The following is an 18,127-nucleotide window of genomic DNA, read 5'->3' as shown; positions in this document are numbered from 1 at the left end:
GTTTTACTGGTTAAAAAGTAATGTAGCTGTGAGTACGAAGGTGGTAGCAGACCAGGACTTGCTGCATGTTAAGAAACATACAGCAGAATTTTGTAGCCCTTGGCTACACTTCTCAACATTTCTACTTCTCTACTGTAGTAGTCAAGTCCAGAGATAATAAAGACATTACATGAGTGTTTCAGCAGCAAATGAGGTGAGTCAAGAGCAAATCCAGCTACATTAAAGACACATTAGTGATGGTGCAAAATCAAGTTACCTTGGGGTCAAATGTAACACCAAGCTTGAAAACAGTTCTGAAGAAAGTCATACTGGAATCAAAACAACATTGCCGTTTCTCTCCAACACATGCCACCAAACCTACTCAGTTTCTCCAGCATCAGTAGTATTTTACTTTTATTTGAAAACAGACATTTTGAAGTTAAAGTGTTGTCATGGAGAGAGATACAATCAGTGCCTAGTGAATGGAGCTTGGAATGGATTCTGTAAAGCTTAGCTGCAATCTTCCCAGTAATTATTTGGAAGAAATTTCTACTCAAACCAGTATTGCACAATAGATGAGCAGTCTGATAATTTTGCAACAGTGGCAGTGAACACCTGTTAAAACAAAGTCAGCAAGATGACGAGAAAGGATACCATACATAGATCACTGGGAGACACCAGACAATGATGCAAAAGAAGCATTGCAAGTGATTTTCTGGCTATAACAAAATAGCTAAGAACAGACTCTGATTAGAGCTACCTCACAGCTAAGCAACACTGGGAAGAGAACGGTGTGGCTAAATATATCAAAGGTTGCAGGCAGGTCAATGAGGATATTAGAGGGAAGATTTACCTTCTCGGTCATATGGGAGTTCCCTCTCACGTTTGCTTGACCTGCTTGCTGCACTAAACAATCCATTTAAGGTTAAGAGGCAGCTGTTTGTGTGCAAATTAAATTATATCATTACTTGCATCCAGCCCAGGACAGTACCTCACTGCTTGGAGGGAACACTGGTGACTACAATTCAAAAACCTTCAATGGATGCAGAGTGCTTTGGGCATGTTGAACTCGCAGGTGATACAGAAACGCAAGCCCGCTTTCTTTTTAATTCCAAACATACACATCAAGCATCAGGCATTTAACATTCTAGCTCACAAGATAACAAAAATTAAGCAAATAAAACTATGGGCGACCAAAGCTCAGGTGTAAATTAAGAAATCTGCAGATAATCATTCAAAATGAAATCCCAAGCGTGTGCAACATTTTCATAAGAGCATTTTACAATCCTACAAAATTTTTCCTAACATGAGGTGCAAGGTTGGCTAAAGCTAACACAAATTTACTAGTTAAATTTAGCCTTTAAAAATAAACTTCAATGTGTTTTCACTTTTTTTTTAAAAAAAATGTTTGTTTAAACTTGTAATACTGGTATTCAGAAGCTTGGCCACAGTCGACAAACAAAGAGCTTCTGAAAACATTTTCCCTTCAGTTATTTCTTTTCAATCCTACTTTTAAATCTCTGCCTGCCAGCAGAAACATTGCAGATTATTAACAACCCATTTATCAACGTCTTTGCCAGGCAACACAATGCAATATAACCGCACAAAGTAACCACCCTGATCCCAGCAACAGCACCTCATTAGCATAGCCTACCACAGAAGATGTACCAGATGATTGGTTGCCTTTCAAACTTACTGATCAAATCACAGCAAGGTATGTTAATAACATACTTCTGTTGCTAGGGTACAGCTGCCTACTTGTATCCAATAGGAAAACAAGTAGTAAACAAGTAAAAATTATGCTTTGTCATAATTCCAGGCTGCTTTTAACCCCGAAACAACCAGCATGGAGTTAGCAAGAGAACAAAAAGGAGAAAATTCTCTTTTTTAAAAAAAGCCAAAATAAACAATATGTATAGTACACAAATGGAATTCCATAGATTAGACTGCAAACTAGTAGCATAATGTTTAATTCACTGATATGGTGCAGCCAAAACACAGACATGCAAATTCAAATATATGCCTGGCGTCATGATTCAACTTTTGCAGCAAACTTTAAAACAAGCATGATCAGCATTTGTATACTTTTTCCTGAAACAAGGAGACACATCCAGAGATTACTTATTGGTGAAGTGTCTTACCAAAAATCTCATACTGCAACTGATCACCTGCATGACAGCAGAACACAGTATTTTGATACTAACAAGCAGAGATTCAACTGCAAAGTGCCTTGGGAAGAGCTGAAATATCGCTACATGTTTACAATGGTAATATCAAATTCTAAATCAGAGTAAGCATGTGAATTTATATCTGGCATGAAATGCTGCAGCACCTTTTAAAATAATTATAAACCTGGAAGTAGCAGTACACATTTTTCTCGCAATGTTATTCATTACATAATCTGGAAATAAGCACTACACCTTTAGATTTTAAGCACAGTTCGATAAGGTCTTATTAGTGCACAGACTGCAGCAACGTATTCCCACTAGAGGACAGACTCTCTGCAAATGTCAAAGCTGCTAATGGCAAAGAACTTACAACAATTAATATACTCAGTATCCTGTAGTAATTATTCTGTCAGTTTCACAAACTGATTATGCCTACCTCCAGGTAAGCTGAATTTGGGGTTTACTTGCTAAATAGGAACAAAAAATGAAGACAGCATCAACAGTATCACAGCCAACATATTTTTTTCCCTTCAATTTACATCGAGGTCAATAGATGCTACTTAACATTAGCCACCAATAACGTATTGGGCAATAGGAGATTAAGACCCCCTCATCTCAAGTCAAAAGACCACAAATTATTTCCAATAGCATGACATTGAATATAGAACATAGAACAGTACAGTACAGGCCCTTCGGCCCACGATGTTGTGCCGAACTTTTACCCTAAACCTAAGGTCTATCCAATCTCCACCCCTACCTTACAGTATCATCCATATGCCTATCTAATAGCCGCTTAAATGACCCTAATGAGGCCAACTCCACTACCCACTCCAGCAATACATTCCACGCCCTGACCACTCTGAGTAAAGAACCTACCTCTGACGTTTCCCCGATATCTACCTCCACTCACTTTAAAACTATGCCCCCTCGTAATAGCTACCTCCATCCTAGGAAAAAGTCTCTGGCTGTCCACTATCTATACCTCTGATCATTTTGCACACCTCTATCAAGTCACCTCTCATCCTTTGTCATTCTAAAGAGAAAAGCCCTAGCTCTCTCAACTTTTCCTCCTAAGACCTTCCCTCCATTCCAGGCAACATCCTGGTAAATCTCCTCTGCACCTTTTTTCAACGCTTCCACATCCTTCCTGTAAGGAGGTGACCAGAACTGGACACAATACTCCAGATGTTGCCGAACCAGGCTTTTATATAGCTGGAGTACAACTTCACGGCTCTTGAACTCAATCCCTCTATATCCATCCATTGTTTCAAGAGGAGGAATAAAAAGTTAGACTTTTAAACAGATATTTCTGAACAATATCTGGGGGAAAAGAAACTGTTTGGTCACTCAAAATCTAAAAGTAATGCCAAAGCAGTGTGCAAATTGCTACCACATTTGGCGGTGACATTATTTCTGATCTACACTCAATTGGAGGTATTCAACAGGGCACTGGATGATTATTTGGATAGAAATGGTGTGCAGGGGTTTGAGAGAAAGACAGGAAATTGACATTAGGTAGTAAAACCGACACAGGTATGATGAGTCTAATGGCCTTCCATGCACACCGTAACAAATCTGTGATGCAGTTTGCTCGATGTGACATTTCAGTCAGGATTAGGAGATTTTCCTGATCTTCAAAATATTACCATAGCACCTTTTATTCATACCCAAGATGATATTTCAGCTTCGCATCTGGGATATGGGTCACTTGCCTTTACCAATTGAGGCATAGTTTACAAAAGCATTAATGTTGGAGTTGTATAGAATTTTGCTTGAGTATTGTGTACAGTTCTGGTTACCACATTGCAGGAAGGATATGATTGCAGTAGACAGGGTGCAGAGGAGATGTACCAGGATGCTGCCTGGGACAGAAAATTTAAGTTTGAGGAAAGGATGGCAGGCTTGGGCTGTGTTCACTGCAGCACAGAAGACAAAGGGGTGACACAATTTAGATGTACAAGATTACGAGAGGCATGGAACGAGTGGATAAGGACTAGCTGTTCCCTTTAGTTGAAAGATCAGTCATGAGAGGGACACAGGTTTAATGTGAAGGGCAGAAGGCCTAGTAGAGATGTGAGAAATAACTCTTACCCAGAGGGTGGCGATGTCTAGAATGCACTGACTTGGAGTGTGGTAGAGGCAAGTTGCCTCACATACTTCAAGTACCTGGATGAGGCCGTGGCATATCATAATATTCAAGGCTATAGGCCAAGTACTGGTAAATGGTATTAGGTTGAACGTCAGATGTTTCTCACGTCAGTTCAGAGTTGATCAGCCAAAAGGCCGCTTCTGCACTGTAGGATTCTATGATGTGATCTGAAAGCTGGCATCTACAACAGTGCATCATGCCCTTTCTACTCAACTATATTTTCAATTATATGTTTGGTATACTTCCTTTTATTGGTCAGTGCATTGAGTACAGGAGTTGGGAGGTCATGTTGGAGCTATACAGGTCATTGGTTAGAACACTTCTGAAATACTGCATTCAATTCTGGTCTCCCTGCTATAGGAAGGATTTGAAATTTGAAAAGGTCCAGAAAAGATTTACAAGGATGTTGCCACTGCTGGAGGGTTAGAGCTAGGGAGAGGGTGAATAGACTGGGGCTATTTTCCCTGGAGCAAAGGCTGAGGGCTGACCCTATACAGTTTTATAAAATTATGATGGGCACGGATAGAATAAATAGCCAAGGTCTTTTCCCCAGCATAGGAGAGTCCAAAACTAGAGGACATTGGTTTAAGACAAGAGGAGAAAATTTAAAAAGGGACAACTTTTTAATGCAGAGGGTGCTGCGTGCATGGAACGAGCTGCCAGAGGAAGTGGAGGCAACTGGTATAATTACAATATTTAAAAGGCATGTGGATGGGTACATGAATAAGGAGGGTTTAGAGGCTTGTGCTGACAAGTGGCAAGTAGTATTTGTGCCACACAAATGCCAGGGAATGACCATCTCCAATAAGAGATGATCTAACCACTGCCCCTTTACATTCAATGAAATTACCATCACTGAATCCTCCACTATCAACACTTGTGGGTTTAACCACTGACCAGAAACTCACCTCGACAAAATACAAACACAATGGCTACAAGAACAGATCAGGGGCTAGGAATACCGTAGCATGTAGTTCGCCTCCTGACTCGTCAAAGCCTGTCTACTATCCGTCTACCATCTACTAGGCACAAGTCAGGAATGTGATCAATACTCCCTGGTTGCCTGAATGAATGCAGCTCAACACCATCCAGGACAAAGCAACCTGCTTGATTAGCACATCCACAAGCATTCACCACTGACACTCAGTAGCAGTAATGGTGTGCTACCTACAAGTTGCACTGCAGAAATTCACCAAAGGTAGCACCTTCCAAACCCATGACCTCTTCCATCTAGAAGGACAAGGGCAGCAGATACAGAGGAACACAACCACCATCTGCAAGTTTCCCTCCAAGCCACTTACCATCCTGAATTGGAAATATATCCCCATTCTTTCACTGTGGCTGGAATTCCCTCCCGAAGGGCATGCTGGTCAACTTACAGCATGTGAACTGCAGCAGTTGAAAATAACAGCTCACCATTATCTTCTAAAGGGCAACTGGGGAAGGCTATGGTGGGTCAACTGAGGAACAGTGGAGGACTTTCAAAATGAGTTTTCACAGTGCTCAGCAGAAGTATATTCCAGTGATAAGGAAGAACTGTAAGAAAAGAGAGAGCCAACCATGGTTGTCTAAGGAAATAAAGGCAAGTATCAGATTGAAAAAAAACACATACAAAAAAGCAAACAGTAGTGGGAAACCTTCAAAGGCCAACAGAAAGCCACAAAAAAAATTATAAAGTAAAGTAAGATAGATTATGAGAGTAAACTAGCTCAGAATATAAAAACAGGCAGCAAAAGTTTCTATAAATATGTAAATTGTAAAAGTGTGTCGAAGGTAAACATTGGTCCTTTAGATGATAAGAAGGCCAATTTAATAACTGGGAATGAGAAAATAGCTGAGGCATTAAACAGTTATTTTGTGTCGGTCTTCACAGTGGAAAATACAAATAACATGCCGAAAACTCTTGGGAAGAAGGTTATAGCAGGTGTGGACCTAGAAACTATCACTATCACTAAGGAGGCAGTGCTGGGCAAGCTAATGGGGTTAAAGGTAGGCAAAGTCTCCTGGCCCTGACGAAACGCATCCCAGGGTACTAAAAGAGGTGATGGGGGAAAATAGCAAATGCACTAGTAACTATGTACCAAAATTCACTGGACTCCGGGGTGGTTCCCGCAGATTGGAAAACAGCCAATGTGACGCCACTGTTTAAAAAAGGAAGTAGACAAAAAGCAGGTAACTATAGGCCAGTTAGCTTAACTTCGGTAGTGGGGAAAATGCTTGAATCCATCATTAAGGAAGAAATAGTAAGACATCTGGATACAAATTCTCCCATTGGGAACACCCAGCATGGGCTCACGAAGGGTAGGTCATGTTCAACTAATTTGGTGGAATTCTTTGAGGACATTAGTTGCATGGTGGACAATGGGGAAACTATGGATGTGGTGTATCTGGATTTCCAGAAGGCATTTGACAAGGTGCCACACCAAAGGCTGCTACATAAGGTAAAGTTCCATGGTATTACAGGTAATGTATTGGCATGGATAGGGGATTGGTTGACCAGTAGAAAGCAAAGAGTAGGGGTAAATGGGTGTTTTTCTGGTTGGCGGTCAGTAGCTAGTGGTGTGCCTCAGGGATCAGTGTTGGGACCGCAGTTGTTTACAACTTACATAGATGATTTGGAGTTGGGGACTAAGTGTGGTGTGTCAAAATTTGCAGATGACACTAAAGGTGTGTGCAGAAGACACTGAAAGACTACAGAGGGATATTGATAGTCTAAGTGAGTGGGCAAAGGTCTGGCAGATGGAGTACAATGTTGATAAGTGTGAGGTCATCCATTTTGGTAGGAATAACAGCGGACTATATTTTAAATGGTAAAAAATTGCAGCACGCTGCTGTGCAGAGGGACTTGGGTGTCCTTGTGCATGAATCACTAAAAGTAGGATTGCAGGTGCAGCAGGTAATTAAAAAGGCAAATGGAATTTTGTCTGTCATCACTAGAGGGATGGAGTTTAAAAACAGGGAGGCTATGCTGCAGCTATACAGGGTCCTGGTGAGGCCACACCTGTGTGCAGTTTTAGTCTCCTTATTTGATAAGGGATATACTAGCACTGGAGGGGGTGCAGAGGAGATTCACTCGGTTGATTCCAGAGTCGAGAGGGTTGGATTATGAGGAGAGACTGAGTAGGCTGGGATTATACTCATTAGAATTCCGAAGAATGAGGGGAGATGTTATAGAAACATATAAGATTGTGAAGGGAATAGATAAGGTAGAGGCAGGGAGGTTGTTTCCACTAGCAGGTGAAACTAGGACCAGGGGGCATAGCCTCAAAATAAAGGGTAGCACATGTAGGACCGAGGTCAGGAGGAACTTCTTCACCCAAAAGGTTGTTAATCTGTGGAATTCCCTGCCCTGTGAAGCAGTTGAAGGTACCTTGCTGAATGTGTTTAAGACAAGGCTAGATAAATTTTTGAACAGTAAAGGAATTAAGGGTTATGGTGTGCGGGCGGTTAAGTGGAGCTGAGTCTCAAAAAGATCAGCCATGAACTTATTCAATGGCAGGGCAGGCTCGAGGGGACAGATAGCCTACTCCTGCTCCTAGTTCTTATGTTCTTATTATCTGGCAGTGACACCCACTTGACATCAGTGAATAAAAAGAAAGTGTATACCATGATGGGCCTAATGAAACCGAGCTTCCTTCCCAATGTTCATACATTAACCCATTTGTATAGCGAAACACACACTTGTGGTTCGTATCCAACTGACCTCTAAGTTCAACTCTTATTGGGCTAAGTGATACTGAGAATAAGATCTGCACACACGAAATATCAATTAATTTATAGAAGAAGGAGAAAGCTATAATCATCTTTAGGGCTTGGTTAAGCAATACTTTTGAGAAAGACATCGGCAGGAGAGGAGGGACAACAGAATTGTTTTTATTTTTTGTGTAATCATCTTGGCGTGAAATCAAAAGCTCACTGTTCGACTGGCCTTCTCCAAAGTTTGACAACAGTGAAAGCAGACCATTCATACTGCTTTCAACAAATGGTTACAACTTTCTAGCTCTACTGAAATTTTGCAACTTCTAACAAATAATTTTGTGTCACGAATAAATTCCCAACAGAACCGGAAATTCCTTTTCAGCTTTCCTTCTCCAATGAAGCAACCAGAGTAAGCCTAAAACAGGACCTGGTAACATGCAGGCTAAGATTATCAAATGGCAGGTAGTGTTTGTGCAATATATTTACCCAGTAATGACAACCTTAAATTGAAAGCAGCCTAGCCATATTAGTAACCTTCCACAGCCTCAGCTTCACCAATGACCATGCTTCTCTAGATCAGCCAACCTAACTTCATCTGCAAGGCTAGGAAAGAGGAGAGGCTGGATACGTGGTTCATGTCCTGACTCAAGAACTCGGACTCATCCTGGACACAGCTGTTCACTTGATTAGCACTCATGAACAGGCTCAATACCCTTCCCATTCACAACCTGTCTACAAAAGGTGACAGATTGTAAGATCTGCTGGATGCAAATGCTAATTCACATACTCCTCCAACAGCTATGTTTTCACCGCCGCTTCTACCAACATAAGTAGCAACGTGTAGTAATACGATAGTCTCTACTTTTCCCTCTAAGTCACAAACCATCTTCCATGGAGAAGCATCACTAATGTTTCATCATCAACAGGGCATTTCATTTGAATACAGAATATCATTCTCAACTCCTTTGCCCTCACCTTTCACAGAGACAAATAGAAAAACAAGTGGGGCCAAATAAGCATCTTGCACATCCAAATAACAAAAAGATCAACACAATCTTTCTAAAATAAAATCCAGACTTAAGACATGTATCAACAATAAACACAGCTTTCACAGGAAGTGGATTCTAACTTTGAATAGAAAGACAATTCTTTACAGATAACAAAATTTTCAACAAAATGCAACATTAATTTGTGCTACATAATTAAATTATGAATTAAATATCAAAATAAACAAGTGGCAAGAACCAAACAAGACTAGTTTAAAGTGAATGACGAAAGAACCAGAAATGAGGAAAAACCTCATTTTATAACTCAAGTCATCAGGATCCGGATTAAATTGGCAGAGCCTAGTGTATACAGATTTAACTCATTGTTTGAAAGAGATAATTGGATAAGTGCGTAGAAAGAAAAACCGTGAGCTAAACAGAAAAGTCAGGAAATTGGAAAGAGCCAAGTAGCTCCTGTAGAGATCCGACACAAATACAACAAGTTAAATGCAAACCTTCTGTGCTGTAACTATTCGATGCAAATTATTTTATACTCTTGAAAGTTACAGATCAGATAGTAGAATTGTAGGGGGCCACCTACAAATATATTAAGCAAAGCTTCAAGATGGCTGGTCTCCAGGTAAAGTGCTTCCTTCCAAAAGGCCCAAATGAAAGTGATAATTATGGGGGAAAAAAATGTCTTTATTTGTCAAATTTTTCCCACACCCTACATGTTCTGACCATGTACATTAAAAGGGATTGAGAAATGTTGGGTATTAGGTCCAAGCAGATTCTGTAATTTTTCTGTGTGTACTATACTGCTTTCAGACAAATGTGATACAATCCATGTCATCAATAGAGACAAACAATTTTCTGTATGTGCTTGCTGCAGTACGAAATACCAAAGCATTTCCATGGCCTTTGAGGCTTGGGTAAGAAGCATAAAAGCAGGTAGGCATTCAGCTGACTCATCAGGGTCATTCGCTTCCTAACGTGAAGATATAGTGCATCTGTGACTGCCTCATCTGTCAGGTCCTTTGCACAGCAGACTGTGTCATCCACCTCGGCCTAAGTTTCCTTGGATGACTCCAAAATTAGATTAGCTTGCCATTCTCATTGCCTTCCTTAGCAGGGAGACTGTTCCAAGACATTTGCCTTGGGCTTCAGAATGGGTGACAGGAATGATGGAGGAATTTCCTACCAATGAGCGATTTTCACTTCACACTACAACTTTCCAACTGCCCATCAACGTTGTCTCCAAAAGCACTTTTAAACTTTCTCACAGGTTTAGCCATATTTGCAAAGTTTCAAAAATCTTTCAGAGAAACACAGATGTTGAAAGATGTTTTTCCCGGGATTCAGCACTCTAAGGCTAACTCAGTTTCATTTTGTTGGCCCAGGAACAAAAATCAGTGTGCATAAGCTTGGCTACTCCAGAGTTGACCATTTGGAACTTTGCGTCATCACAGAGCATCGTGCTATTGAACTTCCTGTTCTGCTCGCAGGAATGGCTGACATCTTTGCCACAACCGGAGTTTCAGGTTGCACGAATTTGACTCATCACATTTTCACTGTACTTGGAATTTAAGAATGGAAGAGCCTCAAAAGTTCAGAAACATTTAAGAGAAATTTAAATGGACACCAATCTAAAGCAAATGAATACTTCGGGTATAATGTTTGAAAACTCACCACTCTCTGGAATCTACAGACAAAACTGTTGTGATAAAACAGGGTGCCAATAACTGCAATGAACAAGATCACTGTTCAATTCATTAATATTCAAACATAATAAGTTTGTTGGGACCAAAGCAAACAGGATATGGCTCTAAATGACTTTCTACAGATCCATCGTAATTAATACAGTGGGGTAAAGCAGATGGCACAATTAATGGGTTTTTATTCTTTAAAGTTACTAACACGTTGCACTCCTACCAGTCAGAATTAATGCATTGAAGTCATTTTGAAAGCACAAGCGCAGTTCCATGCACTTTAACGTGAACATAAAATAAATCAACATAAAGGAGGACTCTGTTGTTCCATCTGCATATTATACTCTATTCTCAATTCAAACATCAGTAAAATTGCAGTTGAGAAAATTTTGATCAGGAAAAAAGTTCAGGAAAAATTTAAATTAAAAATAGCAGTCTTAGATTCCTTTGCAGCAGATAAAATAAGCCCAATATATTTACGAAAGCTACTAACTGGCTCACGTTAGTGATACCAGTAATCTTATTAACATCTGTTTTAGGATAATTTGTAAGGCATTCAGTTGTGCAGTATGGAAAATAATTAGTAACATATTGCACACCACAAATCATATTTTCATCACCCTTTCATGACAGACCATTATTTTGAGGATGGAAAATTGATACAAAATGGCCCATATGTATGTCCGACCAGAACGTGTTTAGTGTAAAGAAGATCAAAGATCTAGAAATTAATTTCTAAAAATCAGAAAAAGTGTATTTTCTACAATCATTTTCTCCAACATCTTCCATGGTGTGAGTCCTTCTCAACAGTCACAGTTTTGTGCCCTCACTGTCGCAGTATCCTTCCAATAGTCTAATCACTTAACAGTTAGATTTCTAGCAGGATAAGCAACTCATGTTAGACCAGACTCCTCAAAAACTACCTGTTCGTTTCATGCTCCAGTTCCCCAAAGAAACTTATTCTGCAATCGCACTGCTCTATCAGCAAGCTCTATTGTGCTGCATATGCATTTTAATGTACAAGTACCACTAGCAATACAGCAATTCCTGATTCTAATTGGCAGAACTACTTCCTTTTACTTATGTAGTTAGGCTCAGTGGCAGCTTTAAATCCATACAATAAATATTGCAATCCATTAATGTTTTCAGCCCAAATACAGTCCATGCAACTGTATTAAAGGTGTGAGTAAACATCATAAAAAACAAACAACACAAATTAAGCTTTAGTTTGTTCCACAATGACACTGGTATGGGACAATACTTTTCAGTAAATAGGACGAGAAATCAACTAGTAGCATCTTGAGCTAAGAATGAACCATGGAATCATACAGCATTAGAAGCACCCAATCAGCATTTTGTGCCTGTGCCAGTTGTTTGAAAAAGAGCTATTCCATTAGTCACACTCACCTGCTCTTTCCTCAATTAAAAATTACTGCTGGATCTGCTCTCATCATTCACTCAGCCAGTCTATTTCAAATCATAATTCAGCAAATAGGAACCTTTTCATCACTGGCTTTGATCAGTTCACCAACTTAAATCTGTAACCACTGGTTACTTACCACCTATCACTGGAAATAATTTTGCTTTTCTTCGTTATAGCAATACATACCATAATTTGACCACCTCCAACATTTCCTTTTAACTTTTTCTGCTCTGGGAATAGTAACATCTTTTATCTCTCCATTTAACTGAAATGCAGAAGGTCATTTCACTAAATCTGATCTGTAACCTCTCCAGTTCTTCCATTCATACTGGAAGATGAATTTACATTTACCCAACAGCACAAAATTAAGAATAAGTCATCTATGAATTCGGATTAGACTGAGCAGAAGTTCATTTGACAGAGCAAAGAAAAAAATCCAGAAAAGAAACAAAGATGATTTTGCACATTAGAATTGCTGGCTGGTACATGCTTCAGCAAATCCCAGAATAATGTAAAGATGAAAATACCTGTGTGCATTGTCTTCTTCTGTCGAGTCTCATATCATTCTCTGTGGAGTATCCAGCTACACACCACTCTACAAACAAAAATGAAAATCATAAACATGATTGGAGGTAGAATTATATACATTAAGATGTCAGAATCTGATGAAGATGTTGACTAGATATTAATTAGTTATCACATTAAGCTGGCATTAAAAGGAGCAAGGTCATTGTGAGGTACAACTTTATAAAAGTTTCCCATCAAGTTCTTAGGTTTGACGGGATTAAATAGGATGTCCACAATTTTAAAAGATCTACCCATCTGTACAGGACTGCCTGTTCTAATTTTTGTTCAATTCACTCATGGGAAGTGGGTGGCATGGCTGGCCAGCATTTATTACCCATCCCTAGCTGTCCTTGAGAAGGGGGTGGTGAGCTGCCTTGTTGAACCACTGAAGTCCACATACTGTACCTACAATGCCCTTAAAAGGAAGATTTCAGGACTTTTTGACCCAGTAACAGTGATGAAATAGCAATATAGTTCCAAATCAGGATAGTGAGTGGCTTGAAGGGGAACTTGCAGGTGTTGATGTTCTCATGTATCTGCGGCTCTTGTCCTTCTAGATGGAAGTGGTCATATGTTTTGACTGTGTTAAGGATCTTTGGTGAATTTCTATAGTGCAACTTGTTGATAGTACACACTGCTGCTCCTGCGTGTCAGTCGTGGAAGGAGCAGATGCGGTGCCGATCTAGTAGGCAACTTTGCCCTGGACGGTGTCAAGTTTTTTGAAGTGCTGTGGGCAGCATTCCATCACACTTTTGACTTGTGCTTTGTAGATGGTGAACAAGCTTTGGGGAGTCAAAGTGATGTGCTCGCCACAGTATTCAGAGGCCCTGACCTGGTCTTGTAGCCACTTGTGTTTATGAGGCACTTCCAATTGAGTTTCTGGTCAAAGATAAACTCAAGGATGTTGATCGTGGGGGGATTCAGTGATGGTGACATCATTGAATGTCAAGGGGCAGTGGTTAGATCGTCTCTTATTGGAGATAGTCATTCCCTGGCATTTGAGTAGCGTGAATATTAATTGCCACTTGTCAGCGTAAGCCTGGATACTGTCCAGATCTTGGTGCATTTGATCATGGACTGTTTCAGTATGTGAGAGGTCACGATTGATGCTAATTGGTGCACACCACCACAATAGGAGAAGTCGAGAAATAAATAGGAAAGGTTTGGAGAGACATGGAAATGCAGCAGGCAGATGGGACTAGTTTCGTTCAAGATTATGTTTGGCATGAACTGGTTTGTCTCAAGGGTCTGTCTTCGTGCTGTATGACTATGACTTCTGGCCTTCTGATGGAGGGAAGATCACTGACAAAGCAGCTGAAGGTGGCTGGGCCTGGGACTCCACCCTGAGGAACTCCTGCAAAGATGCCCCCTGGAGCTGAATTGCCTGATCTCCAATAACCATAATCTAACAACCATTGGAATCATACGTGCCACGTAAGACAACCAGCAGAGAGTTGGCCCCCCAATACTATTGATGATCAACATTTAAAAACAAGGCTGATATGGATACTTTTTCTGACTTATTTTTCCTTTATTCATTCACAGGATGAGGGCATCACTGGCTAGACTAGCGTTTACTGCCCATCCTTATTTGCCCAGAGGGCAGTTCAGAGTCAACCAGCTCACTGTGGGTCTGGAGTCACATGTAGGCCAGACCAGGTGAGGATGGCAGTTTCCTTCCCTAAAAGGACGTTAGTGAACCAGATGGGTTTTTCCAGACAATCGACAATGGATTCATGATCATCACTAGATTCTTAACTCCAGGTAATTATTAAATTCAAATTTGACCATCTGCTGTGGCAGGATTTGAACCCAGGTTTCTAGAACGCTATCTGGGTCTCCGGATTAACAGTCCAGCGATTTACTACCAGGCCATCACCTCTTCTGCTGGTTACGCGAATCAAAATATCTGAACCATCTGCACGTTTAGCAATGAAAATTATGTAAAGTAACAAGTTAAAGACCACTGCACATATGTTTCCATATAAATATATTCATTTGATTTTGAGACACCTAAATTATAATGTTTTGAAATCTCTACAAACAGTTTGGAAATATTATATTAATTCTATTAAATTTGCTCACTTCTAATCTACTTTTTAAGATGACCAAACAGTTGTATTAGAAATCAGCACATTCAATGATGCAAGAAATGTAACTGTTCATATCAGTAAAAACATTATGCCTGAAATATGGACTGTACTTCCACACATAGAAATCTTCTACAATGTCTTTTTTACCAACTGCATTCAGAATGTTACAAGCGATCACACATGTTCCAAAGCATGAAAACCATTCTTGGGAGAAGCAACACCAAGGCTGAAGCACACATCAGTTGTCAGGAGATCAAAACAATGAGTGGATGGCTACAAGGCTAATCCATCACCATCAGGCAATAGAAGACAGAGGATGACAACTGGTTCTCCCACCTAGAAAGCAACATCTTCAGGGAGGCTGATGGTGTTCGACATCTGTGGAAGAGCCGGCAAAATAGCTGACTCCATTTTCTCCCCCTTGGTCCAGGAACTCCCCACCTATGTTCGTGACACCACCCACGCCCTCCACCTCCGCCAAAACTTCCGATTCCCTGGTCCCCAACACCTCATCTTTACCATGGATGTCCAGTCCCTGTACACTCGCATTCCCCATGCGGATTGCCTAAAGGCCCTCCTCTTCTTCCTGTCCCTCAGGCCCGACCAGTCCCCCTCCACTGACACCCTCATCCGCTTAACTGAACTCATCCTCACCCTTAACAACTTCTCCTTCAATTCCTCCCACTTCCTACAGACAAAGGGGGTGGCCATGGATACCCAAGCATGGGCCCAAGCTATGTCTGCCTCTTTGTAGGATACGTGGAACAATCCCTCTTCCAAAGCTACACTGGCCTATCCCCCACCTTTTCCTCCGTTACATCGATGACTGTATCGGCGCCACCTCATGCTCCCTCGAGGAGCTCGAACAGTTCATCCACTTCACTAACACCTTCCACTCCAACCTCAAGTTCACCTGGACCATCTCTGATACCTCTCTCTCCTTCCTGGACCTCTCTGTTTCCATCTCTGGTATCAACCTGGAAACCGATATCCTTTTCAAGCCTACCGACTCCCACAGCTACCTAGAATACACCTCCTCTCACCCACCTTCCTGCAAAAAGGCCATCCCCTATTCCCAATTCCTTCGCCTCCGCCGCATCTGCTCCCGAGATGAGGCATTCCACTCCCGGACATCCCAGATGTCCTCATTTTTGAAGGACCGCAACTTCCCCTCCACAGTGGTTGAAAATGCCCTCAACTGTGTCTCTCCCATTTCCCGCAACTCATCCCTCACACCCCCTACCCGCAATAAAAACCAAAACAGAATCCCCCTCGTCCTCACATACCACCCCACCAACCTCCGAATCCAACGCATCATCCTCCGACACTTCTGCCATCTGCAATCTGACCCCACTACCAAAGACATTTTTCCCTCCCCACCCTTATCTGCTTTCCGGAGGGACCACTCTCTCCATGACTCCCTTGTCTGCTCCATGCTCTCCAGCAGTCCCACCACCCCTGGCACTTTTCCCTGCAACCGCAGCAAGTACTACACCTGCCCCTACACCTCCCCTCTCACCCACCATCCCAGGTCCTAAGAAGACCTTCCACATCAAACAGATCTTCACCTGCACATCTGTTAATGTGGTATACTGCATCCACTGTTCCCGTTGTAGAGGAGGCCACATCGGGGAAACCAAGCGGAGGCTTGGGGACCGCTTTGTGGAACACCTACGCTCGGTTCGCAACAAACAACTACACCTCCCAGTCGCGAACCATTTCAACTCCCACTCCCACTCCTTGGACGACATGTCCATCCTGGGCCTCCTGCATTGCCACAATGATGCCTCCTGAAAGCTGCAAGAACAGCATCTCATATTTCGCTTGGGAACCCTGCAGCCCAAGGGTATCAATGTGGACTTCGCAAGCTTCAAAATCTCCCCTTCCCCGACCGCATCCCAAAACCAGCCCAGCTCATCCCCGCCTTCCTAACCATTCCTCCCACCTCAAGCCCCACCCCCATCTCCTACCCACTAACCTCATCCCGCCTCCTTGACCTGTCCATCCTCCCTGGACCGACCTATCCCCTCCCTAACTCCCCACCTACATTCACCTTTACTGGCTCCACCCCCGCCTCTTTGACCTGTCTGTCTCCTCTCCACCTATCTTCTCCTTTATCCATCTTCTATCGCCTCCCCCCCTTGCCCTATTTATTTCAGAATCCTCTTCCCCGCCCCCATTTCTGAAGAAGGGTCTCGACCCAAAACGTCAGCTTTCCTGCTCCTCTGATGCTGCTTGGCCTGCTGTGATCATCCAGCTCTACACCGTGTTATCTCAGATTCTCCAGCAAAGGCAGTTCCTACTATCTCCGGCAAAATAGCATGAGCCATTCAGTGGCTCCACACAACCTCAGAATCCAACACCTTCTGTGGCCATGAAGCTGCTACTCTATGGGTCCATAATAATAACAACCATAATCTATGCTCATGATACAAGGAAGAGTGAAAGTATAACATTAGCAGAAAATCTCTCACTGGCAATTACTACTTCAAATCCTGGGCATCACAAGGAAAGACTGTAGCACTACTTCATTAGTGCACTGAGAACTGAGTCTGGCGAACATTGTGATGGAAAGATGACCGAGACTTGGAGGCCATGTATTTTGCCTCCCAAAATAGTGGTAGAATGGACACCACAGATGGGATAACTGTATTGCACAAGAAGACACTGAAGGACCAGAGTCAGTGGAGAAGTTTGATAACCCATAGTTCCTCCAGTCCAAAGGCAGAACAAAACCTAAGTATATGCATTTAATAATCCAGTTCAAGTTCTTGAATTTTTAGTTTGAGCGCTGTCATTACATATTTGTATGCAACCAAAAGAAAACAAACAGTTGCCATAATATTCAACACTTAAGTGATTGCTACAAAATTTGTACTTTGGTGGAAGTTCTTGAAACTGTGCAAATACTATATAGTCTCAGAGGGAATCACAACATAAAAACAAACACCCACAACGGCCAGTTAAGTTGGTCAAGCAATCAACTGTTTTGCCACATCGTGAAAGATCAAATAAAGGTGAGATCTCCTCTAGGTGCCCACTGTAAAAACACAAATGCTGATTGTGAACTGCATGCCATTAGCAACAAAAATGAAAAGATTCCAAACTAACTGTTCATTCAACCAGTGACAGTACATATTGAAACAACTGCTTTCTCACTCAAAACCAGTCCTAGCAGTTTATAAACTTCTGTTCAATACATGCAAAGGCATTTAAAATTTCCAAACATTAAAAAAAAGCCACTCAATTTTGCCCTGACTCAACTGAATGGTTTTTCTGAGACTTGATAAAAGTTGCCAAAACCAAATTAATTTCCAAACTACTGATTCTTCGTCTTCCCAAATCAACAATCGG

The 18,127-nt window shown here is 41.6% G+C and overlaps 1 protein-coding gene across 5 annotated transcripts in view; it reads right to left on the bottom strand.

The window, feature by feature from the left end:
• The window catches only part of dyrk1aa (dual-specificity tyrosine-(Y)-phosphorylation regulated kinase 1A, a), a 111,497-nt gene that overhangs the window by 45,210 nt on the left and 48,160 nt on the right, over nucleotides 1-18,127 (bottom strand). For all 5 annotated transcript variants that reach the window (XM_020533672.2, XM_048603134.1, XM_020533665.2 and 2 more), the window contains one exon: nucleotides 12,641-12,708. In XM_020533672.2, coding sequence (XP_020389261.1) covers nucleotides 12,641-12,650 — 10 coding nt within the window. In that variant the 5' untranslated portion in view covers nucleotides 12,651-12,708. The remainder of the gene's footprint in view (nucleotides 1-12,640; nucleotides 12,709-18,127) is intronic.

This window comes from Rhincodon typus, chromosome 11 (assembly GCF_021869965.1).
Source record: "Rhincodon typus isolate 14 chromosome 11, sRhiTyp1.1, whole genome shotgun sequence".
Classification (NCBI taxonomy): Eukaryota; Metazoa; Chordata; class Chondrichthyes; order Orectolobiformes; family Rhincodontidae; genus Rhincodon; species Rhincodon typus.
Note: the sequence above shows the minus strand (reverse complement) of the source record. Positions and strands in the feature narration are given on the sequence as shown.